This window comes from Heloderma suspectum, chromosome 5, assembly GCF_057233095.1.
Source record: "Heloderma suspectum isolate Gila_16-S chromosome 5, 16-S_ref, whole genome shotgun sequence".
Classification (NCBI taxonomy): Eukaryota; Metazoa; Chordata; class Lepidosauria; order Squamata; family Helodermatidae; genus Heloderma; species Heloderma suspectum.
In genome coordinates, this window is record NC_139462.1 from 115,890,240 (window position 1) to 115,902,628 (window position 12,389).

The 12,389-nt window shown below is 43.5% G+C and overlaps 1 protein-coding gene across 9 annotated transcripts in view; it reads left to right on the forward strand.

Annotated features, from left to right (window-relative positions):
- LOC146344286 (uncharacterized) overlaps positions 1-12,389 on the forward strand; it is a 110,296-nt gene that overhangs the window by 27,312 nt on the left and 70,595 nt on the right. For all 9 annotated transcript variants that reach the window (XM_084857044.1, XM_084857042.1, XM_084857046.1 and 6 more), the window contains one exon: positions 8,600-8,665. In XM_084857044.1, coding sequence (XP_084713170.1) covers positions 8,600-8,665 — 66 coding nt within the window. The remainder of the gene's footprint in view (positions 1-8,599; positions 8,666-12,389) is intronic.

A 12,389-nucleotide genomic window follows, 5' to 3' on the forward strand; every position in this document is an offset into this window, starting at 1 on the left:
TGCGTAGAATAAGTAAAAGCATACCTTTTGAAATGGTATCAGTTTAAAAACTAAGTATGTGACATCATATAAACAAATGCTGTTTGGGTGTGTGGGGAAATATTGGTCCAGTGCTACCCAGAGATGTAATAAAACTTCCTTAAATCTTGAAACCATGGAAGATGAAAAAATTATCTTGAAACCCTGGAAAAAGAAATTTGATGAAAGAAAATGTTGGAAAGAACTGAAAAATGGGATTTGATTACTTATCAAACCCAATCTTAATTATTACTTGAAGATCATGAAATGTATTTTGTATAATTCAGTGCATAAATTATGAAAGCAAGTATCAGTTTTTAGGGCAGGGGTCCTCAACCTTTTTGGATCCGTGGGCATATTTGAGAATATGCTGTGGGCACCATCACAAAATGCCTAATCAGTGGATCACTGCTTTAGCATCTACGTGAAATGTGTATGGATCTCTTAAGCTGCATCTTCAGCCAATATGTATGTTTTGTGCCTGTTGGACACTGCAATGTCACTTTAATAAGGTATCGCCTAATTCGGCTAATTGCTGGCAGTGCAATACAGCTAATGCGTCTTTTAAACATGTTTTCGTCATGTCCAGCAGTTGCTTCTTTTTGGGAGGAGGTTATTATACAGATAAACTTTGTACTGGAGCAGTCTTTAATATTCTCAGATGTAGACACTCTTTTAAATTATTACCTGTTTCATGGAAATTAACAAATGCTCAGCATAAAAGGATTCTCCACACCCTTTTGACAGCTAAAAGACTGATATTATAACATTGGTATCACAATTCAGACTAGGGCCCCTGTGATTTCCGATTGTTCCAATTCTGATTCAGAGCTGGACCTAGAACGGTTAGACCAGAGAGATCCGCTGCCTCAAGCAAGGCAAAGATTCTGACCGGTCTACATGACTAACGTGCAGTTGTTGATCCAGGACTTACAGTGGAATGGTGCTGCGTATGTGGCCCAATTTTTGGAGGGCCTGAAGGATGAGATCTTGGATTAGTTAGTATGGGTTCTATGCCCACTGAACCTGGCAGAGCTCATCCAGTCGTGACTGCAGATTGACAGTCAGCTGGAGAAGCGCGAACAAGCCAAGAGAAGCACTGCCAGTTTGAATGTATCCCCTAGAGCATTGCTCTTTCCTCTAAGCACCCAGCTCTACCTCTCTTTTTCATCAAAACTAGGTGAGGCAGTGGCTGTTCTGAACCACTGCCTGAGCACGGTAATGGACTGGATGAGGGCTAATAAATTGAAACTCAATCCAGACAAGACGGAGGTACTGTTAGTGGGTGGTTCGTCTGCCCGGCTAGGTGATATTCAACCTGTTCTGGAGGGGGTTGCACTCCCCCTAAAGGATCAGGTTCGTAGTTTGGGGGTGCTCTTGGATCCAGAACTGTCACTTGAGGCACAGGTGAACTCAGTGGCACGGAGCACTTTTTATCAGCTTAGGCTGGTATACCAACTATGCCCTTATCTGGACAGAGATAGCCTAGCTACAGTTATCCATGCTCTGATAACTTCTTGTCTGGATTACTGCAATGCGTTATACGTGGGGCTGCCTTGGAAAACGGTCCGGAAACTTCAGCTGGTCCAAAATAGGGCAGCAAGATTGTTAAGAGGGACTGGCCTGCGAGCTCATATTACGCCAGTACTTTTCCAGCTGCACTGGCTGCCAGTCCATTTCCGGGCTCGATTCAAAGTGCTGGTGTTAACATTCAAAGCCCTTAACGGCTTGGGGCCAGGTTACCTGAAGGATCGCCTCCTCCCATATGTGCCTGCCTGGACCTTAAGGTCATCATCAGAGGCCCTTCTCTGTGAGCCCCTGCCAAAGGAAGTGAGGCGGGTGGCTACTAGGAGGAGGGTTTTTTCTGCTGTGGCACCCCGGCTCTGGAATGAGCTCCCTAATGAGGTTCTCCTGGCGCCTACATTGTACTCCTTTCGGCGCCAGGTGAAGACCTTTTTATTTTCCCAGGCATTTTAGCTTTCTAAATTTTTATCTTTGCTGTTTTAAATTTGTATTTTAAACTCCTGTACTGCTGCTAGGTTTTATTGTGGTTGTATTGTTATATTGTGGTTTTAATGTTCTATATATTTTAAATTGTTTTATTGTGTGTTGTTTGGTTTTAGTTTTTGTGAACCGCCCAGAGAGCTTCGACTATTGGGCGGTATAGAAATAAATAAATAAAAATAAATAAGCAGCCATGCTACCGGAGCAGAGGAAGTTCCTATGCAGTTGGGGGCCAGCCAACCCTGAATGAGCGGTAGCAGCGCCACGCTGAAGGACTGTCTTTCTTGTGCAGGAAGAAGAGGCATTTTGGTAGGACCTGCCAACTCCTCACAAAGGGCCTGACCCTCTCAACACTGTCCACCCCCCACATGGGAATCCAAGTCCCTTCCCAGGAGGAGGAGGGGTATGACTTGGTTGATGCAAGGGTGAGCTGTCTGTGTAAGAGTTAGGGAGTGGCTTGAGATGCTCTGGCAGAATAGCCTCTCCCTGGAGCATATGCAAAATGGAGCCTCCCTAAGGGAGGGTCTTAAGCTGCCTTTGGGGTTTTACAGCAGCTGCCTATTGTCATTTGGGTGGTAACTTCTCTACCTTGCAAAAGCCTTCCTTATTAGAGACCTCAGGATTAGCTATTTAGGCCCTGGGGCAGTCTTAGAGTTTCACTGAAGCTGTATTGTGGAAAAGCTGTCCATTAGCGTAAAAAAAGTCATAATTAGCTTGAAGTTCCAGTCTCTGTTATGTTGATTGTGTAGAGCAATGGTCTCCAAACTTTTTTGATCATGCACCCAGATCAGTAAGAAGGTTTTGAGCATGCACCCCCAGTAAATGTATATTTATAAATTATGTACATGTACTACTGTGCTAATACAGTATGTAAATAACAAAACGTACACAAAAATAGAAATTAAAAAAGGATGAGATGAAGATGAAATAGTGTTTTTAATTTTTTATTATTTATTAACGGTACAAAAAACCTTTCTGCTCTCACTAAAAAAAACATTAATGATGATGTTTTTTATTGAGAGCACTGTGGTTGAATATGCTTCATTATTTTTGAAAATCTTGGTTTAACACTTTGTGATACATTGATTCGAAGGGCTGGTTTTAAGTTCAGTTTATTTTGATACTTGGTTTTAATGGCTGTTACAGCTGACATCACTGTCATGGCATGCGCTTTCTTCTCTGCTTCATTCTGCCAAAGGAGACTGGGAAGGGTTCATCTCCTCCCCGCTCTCCTTTGGCAGGATGGCAGCTGCTCATGTGCAGCTTCCTCTGCCATGCCTGGCAGAGACTGGGACAGTTGCTCTCGGTTGCTGCAGCAGAGGCAGGGTAGGACTGGAACTGAGGGAGACATGGAACTTCCCTCTGCTGCCTCCGCTGCTGCCATCATTGCACACATTGGCAGCTCATCAGGGCAGTGGGAGGTTGGTCAGTTATCACGTGGCTCATGCACCCCAGTGGATCGTCTTGTGCACCCATCTTTGGAGACCATTGGTGTAGAGGAAGGGCTATGATTCCTGACAATTGGAAGGATAAACACTCATAAGGCCCTCAATCTATTGCAGTAGAACACTTTCAATATTTGAACAGGTGACATATAGATTCTGCCTTGAAATAGATACTTCTTTGGACATTTGGTCTACTTACGTTGAAGCCTGTGTATTGCTAGAAAGTTGTATGCATTTCATATGTATTCATTGCTATGGATATATACAAAATTTTTAAAGGTGCAATGTTGGTAACCCCTTCATGAGTGCCTTTAGAGGTGCCTGTGGGTGCTGTGTTGGGGACCCCTGTTTTAGGGCATAATCCAGCCCAAGTTGAGCACTTTAAATCCAACTTATTTCAAGAGGAAACATTCATGCTTAATACTCCTAAGGGGCTTTAAAATCTTTAGTTTTAAAGCCTGCTGTCCCCTAGCTCATTCTAAGTACCCCCTTACAGTGAGCCAGAGGGTGGGCTCTCTGAAGGGCTGTATCAAAAGCAACTGGTGCGTCTCTTCAGAGTTGCCCAGGCTCAGATATCTGGCTCTGAGAGGGTCCTTCCTCAGAACCAGGCATTGACTGAAGAGGTGTCCCAGAAGATTGGATCCTAAACAGAGGATCAGGCAGCCGTTCCAGAGGATGGGTGGCTCCTCCAGAGGAGAGGAGGCCCAGGAGATTGCTGGCAGCACACCACTCCAGTCAGGCATTTGAGTCTGGGCAGCTCTCCAGAGAACCCATCTGCCCTCTTGCTCACTTTGAGAGGATTCTTAGACTGAAACAGTGGGCGGTTGACTCCTCCAGAGCAGCTACCTGTCCTTTGTCTCACTCGGAAAATCCTCTCAGAGTGAAACAGGGCAGGGAGCTGTTCCATTTACTGCAGCAGGCAAGCAGGGTCTGCGGTACTCCTGGAGCACCTGCTAGTGCTGTCACCTTGCTCCAGCAACCTTGCAGCAGGGAGCCTTCATGATGGTAGTGGTGGTGTTGACACACAATTTGCCACTGCTCCCACTTCACCATCTGAAGTGAAGGATTCAGCCCGCCTCATGGGAGGGCTGACCCTGAATGTATACCACAGACTTAGAGTTAGCAACAAGTCCAAGAAGGAGGCCAGTGTGGTTAAGAAGAGTCAAGAAAGGTATAAAAGGGAAGAAGATTTCCATTACAAAGTGGAAGTCTAATCGAAACTAGGGGGGAAAGCACAAACACTGGTAAAACAAATACAAGTTGACAATAAGGCAAATGGGGAAAAAGAATTCAGCATACATACACTTAAATGTTAAACTGAACAACAAGCATTTCTTTAAATATGTCAGAAGAGGGAAGCCAGCTAGGGCAGTGGTGGACTGTTCGACAATACAGGAGTGAAAGGATTACTGATGGAGGATAGTGTTATTGCAGAGACATGACTGCTTGTGTGTGTGAAACAAAACAATTTGGTAAATTTTCATGGATGTCCACTTTTACCTGTCCCCTCTGCTCCCCCCCCATCACCTTCCAGCATTTGTCTTTCTTGTAAAAAATACTTCAAATTGTGTGAGCAATAAGATGGTTCCACACAATAATGCAAGTTAAATAACCTCATACAAATATGTAAAATTGGCTCAACTTGTTATCAGGGGCGCTCTTCAGAAAGGAGACTTGGCTCGACGTTTTAGTTCTGTGCCAGATTTTAGCTATGTGTTTTGCTGGCCTTAGCTTCCTTTTCATTTTACAGTTTTCAACATACATCCCATTCTTATATTTGCAAGTTCTTTTTTTCTACATCCTGCTTGAAGAAATGCTCTGAAAAGAAATTGGGAATGGTGTTTTGACTACTAAAGGGCATTAAGACCTTTTTACATGTACGTTTTCTAGTGTGGTTGCCATTGCTTTCTGGATTGCTCCCATGATGGGCAATGTATATATAACAACCTGTACCCGCATGATTTGGCTTTCAAATTTGTTTACAAGCAATGCAATTGGTGGATATCTGAACAGACCAGGTATCATTTAGATGGAAGCTGAACCACACAGGCAAAAATATGCATACTTAGATCATTATGGGAGTAACTGGAAGCTGTGGCTCAGTTGTATTTATATAAAAAGCTAGATCCTAACATTCTATTACATTCTAGCATGTCCAAGAAATGGAACCCAAGTGGATGTGCAGATGAAGGTGTGGTCTTATACTGCTAGGGATTAAATATGATTCTCAGTGGATGAGGTCCCAAGGATCAGGGAGTAGGCTTGGCCTCCCTCCCAACGGGTATTCAATGCCCCCTACTACTTTTTGCTCTATAAATGGTTGCTATTTACCCCATGGAGGGTAACGTTTATACTACAGATATTAAGTTGTGCTCTAAATGGTTAATCAGACTAACAGTGCAATCCTATGCATGTCTACTCAGAAGTAAGCTCCTTGAGTTCACTGGGACTTACTTGCAGGAAAGTGTGTTAGGATTGTAGCCTTAAAGTACTTAAATCTTAGAGCCTGTCTCTACAAGTTTATTGATTCATCTATTTATTAAAACATTTATATCCTGTGCTTTTTCCTCTTGTGAGGAACCCAAAACAGCTTACATAGTCCTCCTCCATTTTATCCTCACAACAACCCTGTGAGGTAGCTTAGGCTGACAGTAAGTGACTGGCTGAAAGTCACCTAGTGAGCTTCATGGCCAGGTGGCGACTGGAACCCAGATCTCCGGAGTCCCAGTACAACACTCTAACCAGTATATCACACCGGCTCTCACACTTAACTATCTTTTGGGGAAAGAAAAGAGTTACAAATAATTATCTATAAATAAATCGTAATTAACTTGATCTTCAGGATTTATTTGCCAGATATTCTTCCCAACGTATAATTTCATAAGATTGTTCCTTAATTTTTAATTAAATCTGCACTTAATTTCATTTTCTATTTCTCTCAGTAATCTTTATGATTTCAGCAATTAGAACATCCAGATCTCAGTCTGCTTTAAGATCAGTGGAATCGATACAGATAGAAACAAACAGTACAATGAGAAGTTAGTGATATGAGAAAGCAAAAAGGCAATTCAGGACTGTTAGAAAATGTGAACTTCACATAGTGTGCTGGATTGGAAAAAGGAATCCAGCATACTGAGACTTAGTGCACCATTTTAAGAGCTCTCAAATGCTTTAAATGGTCATGTTTGCCTACCTTTACATGGTCATGTAATGTCGTTCCTGTGGATACTTCACCTGAAGTGCCCTGCTGATACCTCTGATTTTTTTTAAAAAAAATTATTATTCCCCCCAATCACATTTGGGTGGGTGATATGGACAAACATTCTTAGGAACTAAAGATGGTGGGTGGGAGTGGGTTTGGACCATTCCTGGCTGCCCACCTATTTCAAGAAAAAGGAGGAGGAAGGGATGGACTACGTTGCTGTGGCCTGTTAAGTGTGGAGGCTTGGGGATAACAGAGAGGCAACCAGGGATAATTCAATGAAGTGGGGGGAGGAAACGGGGAGGTCTGGGCTGGCAATGACACAATAGGGTGGAAGATGGGCTGGGCTGCAGAGAGCAATGGGAGGAGTTAGGGAACTCTTCAGGGTAATCTGATGAGAGGGAGAAAATGTGGAAGCTGTCTTTCTATGTATGTTTTATGTGTGAGAGAGAGAGAGGAGGGGTAAAGAGATGATACAGACAAAAAGAAAAAATGGTGATTGGGGTGTTGATCATGTCTTGAGAGTGTGGTGTAAGAGAAAGTTTATTGGAGATCCTGAGCAAAAGAGAACTGTTAGTTCAAAAGAGTGTGTTTGTGTTTTGGGGCTCGGACTCCACCTCTGCCTTGTATTTAGACTCTTGAGCAACTTACTTGTCTTTTAGCCTTAACAGTTTGGCATTCTGTGAAATGGGTGTTTTGTGACTGACTATCTCAACCATTTTGTGAAGGGGCATCCCCATATGCACAGCAGCCATTTTATTATGGCAACCATGACACTTCCTCAAAATTCTGAATGTGCCCTCCAGCCCAAGAAGGTTGCCAACCCCTATAAACTTTTCACCTTAGCTTTTTTCACATGAAAGATGCACATGGGGTTTTCACGCACAGAAGGGGAAAGTAAAGGGTTGAAAGATGAAAGATGCACATAGGGTTTTCACGCACAGAAGGGGAAAGTAAAGAAAGTAAAGAAATGGGAAATTGAGGCAGAAATAACAAATTCGTAGAGCCAATGTAATATGAAAGTATTGTTTTGTTTTTAATGAATAACTAGGTTACTACCCATCAGGATGACAGGTCAGGGCACCATGCAGCCTAAGAGACTACTGATTCCCTCCTGATCCCCTCACCTTTTCTGACTTCAATGTCCTCTGGTGAGTGAGCAAAGGGCTGGACTAAGCCCAGCTCTCCAGGAATGGCCCCATCCCTTCCTCTGTCTTATTGGTAGTTGCTGGAAGAAGAGCTATAGGAGCAGAGATGGAAAGAGGGTTATATTTTCATGCTACTGTATTTCAATTTCCCATGCTGAAATAGAAACAAACAGCATGTCAGGGCCTGGAGAGCTGGGCTGGACCCTCCCCTCACTCACATCAGGGCAGCAAAGACACTAGATGTTCAGTGTAACCAAATAGAGGTCCAGTTTGCACACTTGCCTGATATGCAAGTCATATACATGGTGAGGCTCATGTCCCACAGCTACATCACTTGTAGCATCTGTTGATGTCTATGTGATCCATCCTTGCATCATACAAAAGTCCTAGTTCACTTAAAGGTACTAAATGCAGGAGGAGAGGGTGTACATGCTTCCTTGCTCCCACAGCCGGGGTGGTGAGATGGCAGTTCAAATCTGCCGTACAATAGCGCAGTCCCTATTGTTATGTTAAATGGGGTATGTGCAGAGGCAGAGTTTATACATAGCAACACCCCTGGAGTGAGGGTATTGCATCTCTGTGCCTAAACATAATTTTATTCCCTGGTGGAATCTCTATTATTGAGAGCTGGGCCACAAAATACCAGAAGTGGAGAAGAGGTTTTGCCCTCACTGCAGCAATATCCCCAAGTGTAGTTATTTGCTTTTTCAGCTGCTACATATGTGAAACTACTTAGTAGTTGTTTGACGTATTGTAAAATGTTTTGTTTTTGTTTTTGTTAGGTTTTGAAAGTATTTTAGAAGGGCTTTATGGACCAAGGCTACGAAGAGACCTCAGTTTATTTGAAGGTAAATAATTATGTGAAATGTGTAAAAGCTAGCTTTCTAATTATGTGACATTTTAAAACAATTTTTTGAGCACAAGGGATTTTGCTGGGGCATTTTATTGTAAATTCTGTCTTCTACAATATTAAATTGAAGACTCCTCTTTATTCTCATCTCTACAAGCACTTGTCCAAAATGGCAAGGATTTACAACAGATCTTTAATCTATTAGTGAATTGCTTGAATTAACTAAGTATTTTCTCTGTTTGGATCATTGACTCATATCTGTTTCTTTCTTTGGGAGTATTATAACAGGACAGCCAGTGTTTAGTGTAAATGCATTCTTTGTGAACTAATTAAACATGAGAACAGTAATGGTTTTGCACCATCTACTGTCAAAATTGAATAAAGTCACTATCTGAATCTGTGAAAATGTCCCTTTTTCTGTAAAACGATATACTTCTTTTTACAACATGATACCTCTTCATTTCAAAAAAGAAAAAAAAATCTCTTTTGGAAAACTGACGCTAAGGTGCAGATTACACAGTCAGCAAAATTAAGCAGTGTTTTTTCCCTGGATTATATAGCTTCAAGGCTTTCAGTAGGAGGTCACATGTTTGAATGCTTACCACATGGAAGAAAAACCCTCCCAGTACATGGGAAAGTCAGGGAGACAGCATCTTTCTCTTTGACACACTAGTTTTCTATGTGCAGGGATTTGTGATGATAGCAAGAGGCAGTAGAGGCAACATCAGCATTGGAAGAGACATTTACGTCTTGCCCCCTCAGGTGTCACAGAGCTGCCATGATGGAGCCAGGAGTGGCTGTTGAGGAAACATCTGTCCTGGAAGACCACATTCTATGAGGGACTGGGGTAAATCTATCCCAGCTTTGTACACAAAGGTCTTCTGTGATGTGGCAGCCTAGGCCTGGAGGTGGGGTTTCACAGGTGTATTACAATTCCATTCCTCTTGCCAAGTGTCTCATCCAGCATTTGCTTAATTTTGAGTGATCTTAAAATTGGGTGTTAAGAGACAGACATGGGATTCTGATGGTGATGGGTACCCATTCTGCTACCCATCAGTCTTCCTGCTGGCCCAGGTGGCCTTGGAAGCCCCTTAGCCCTCTTGTGGAAGCCATGACACTCCAGAACAACAACCCTGGGACTCAGTTTATATATGACCTCACTCATGTTCCTGAACACACTCTTGATTTGGGCCAGGGTGGGATGACTAATCTGTAGGTGGAGGAACATGTTATAGTTCCTTGTCATAGTCAGATCATTATTAGAAGAGTTCAGGCTTACTTGGCTTTCAGCCTCTTGCAGGAATGGGGGAGATACTCAAATGGTCTGTCCCTGGGGACAGATAGATCAAGACAGCTTCCTAACAGGTAAGGCATTTTTATCCTACCTGGGCTGGCAATCCTGTTGAAGCTCTAGTTGACCTCTAGAATTAGGAAATAGCCCAGGCTATTGACATGACCACTCCTGAGCATCCTCTCCTGGTGATTAAAGTCTGGCTGGCTCCCTCAGGAGACTTTGGGACAATGCAGCAACAGGAACAACTGGAGCAATGGTGGAGAAAAATTCATGATGAATCTGTCTGAACATGGGTAGAGCTCATTTCATACCATATTCCCTCTTGCAGTGATGGTGGTGAAGAAATCTTACTTCTCTGCTGCTCTTGTGTGTCTGTGTGGAATTATCTATGGCAGTTATTTCAAATGATGATGAGCCTATTACATCGTGGCTAATGGAGTCATCAATAAACCGCTGTAACCGCTTTACCAGACACTTTATGGATACAGTTGTTTACATCTGTTTCTAGTTGGATACCACATTAACAGAAGCCCTGTTCAGGTGCACATGTGAAGGCTTAAAGGGGGTAGAGAGTTGGGACCATGCACACTGGTTCCACGCCTTCATCGGGCGTGCCAGTCCTGCCGCCCGCCTCCCGTTCAGATCTTGCCATGTTGAATCGGCAAGATCTGAAAGGGAGTTCCACTTGCGTTTGCTTGAACCCAAGTAGAACTCTCCAAGCAATTGAGGACCCTTCCTTATCAGGGTTCTGATCATGCAGAAACTTCTGCTCATGTTCAAGTGAACACAAGTAGAGCTCTTGTTCAGACCTTGCTGATTCAACACGGCAAGGTCTAAACTGAATTGGGTGGGGCTGGTGCGTTTGGAGGTGTAGTGGGTGGAGCCAGTGTGCATGGCCACGACGGCCTACACACTTTAAGCCCTCTGTGTACCCCTAACAGGGCTAGTATCTGCATTATATCTGGATGCATCTGTGATGACTTCTTGTCATACTGTTATGGATAGTTTTCAATTTATGCAACCTGAGACTGTGGACCTTGGGTACAGGAGGCGAACAACTTGTGCATTTGACCTTTTCCCTTCGTTGCTTCTCAGAGCAAGCTGAGTGATAAGTGTGGTGAATGTTTCCTTGACTGTAGTTTCATTGAGTCTCAAATCAGTGGTGAGACCCTTTTAACTTACATTTGGGAATTTTCTAGCCAGACTCCAACATTCCATTCTTTGGCATGGCACTGAAGCATATGGTAGCAACTGAACTCCAGGGGTTGCTGCATGAGAGTGATTATCTAGACCCATTTCACTATATTTTATGACCAGGTTGTGGACGAAGGTGAACGCAGTCGCCCTAGTAGACGATTTATGCTGGGAGCTGGCCAGTGAACGTGTCCCTGTTAGTTCTGCTGGATTCTCAAAGGGTTTCAGTACTAGTCACATTGTATCCTTCTGGATTGCTTGGTCGGGACAGAGCTTGGCACACTATTTTACAGTGGTTCTGGTCTGCCCTAGAGGAGCACAGGATTACTGCTCCAACTCCTTGTCTGTTAGTTTATAGTGTCACACAGGGTTCTGTTCTGTTCCCCATGCTATTTCATATGTAACCTCTGGAAGAGAACATCTGGGGATATGGAGTTTGCTGTCATTCATATGTTGATGCTATGCAGTTCGTTCTCTCTTTTCTATCTCAATCCACTAAGGGTGTAGAGGTTTGGAATCACTGGGTTGGTTTGTACGATCATATAGCGCACTGTGGCTTATTTAAGCTACGGTGGGTTGTGGTGCATGCTGGTGGCCATTTTGAATATTCAAGCCACAACCGCGGCTTGTTGTGTTATCCGTGCCCAGAGACTGTGGGTTATGTGAGGATTAAACAACCCTCACATAACCCTAAAACAGAGGCCATGTTTTTTGTGAGGGTGGTTTAACCCTTGCATAACCTACAGTCCCTGGGCTGGATTAGGTTGAATAGACTGAAGTTTTGTCCCAACAAGACAGAAGTAGGCCTGATTAACAGGACTTCTGATCCAGCAATGGGAATACTGCCTGTGGGTGGGGTAGCATTTCCCTTAAAGAAACAGGTGTGCAGCTCAGAAATCCTACTGTGCCCAGCTTTGGCCTTGGATGTCAGGTGGCAACTGTAGACAGGGGTGTTTTTGCTCAGCTTAGACTGGTGTGCTCATTCCTGGAGAAGAGGGACCTAGCCATAGGCACACATGCCTTGGTTATAGAAAGGTTGGATTCCTATAGCTGCCGTAATGTTTTTTAAGGATGGGGTATACATTTTAGTAATAACAATATATTACTATTACTATTTTCCTGCTGGTATGGCTGGTGCTTCTCGCGAAGCCCAGGTCACTCTGTGGAATTCAGAAATGCCTTGGGCAGTTGACCTGATCACACCCAAGCACCCTTTCCCCTCTAAGCAGAGCCC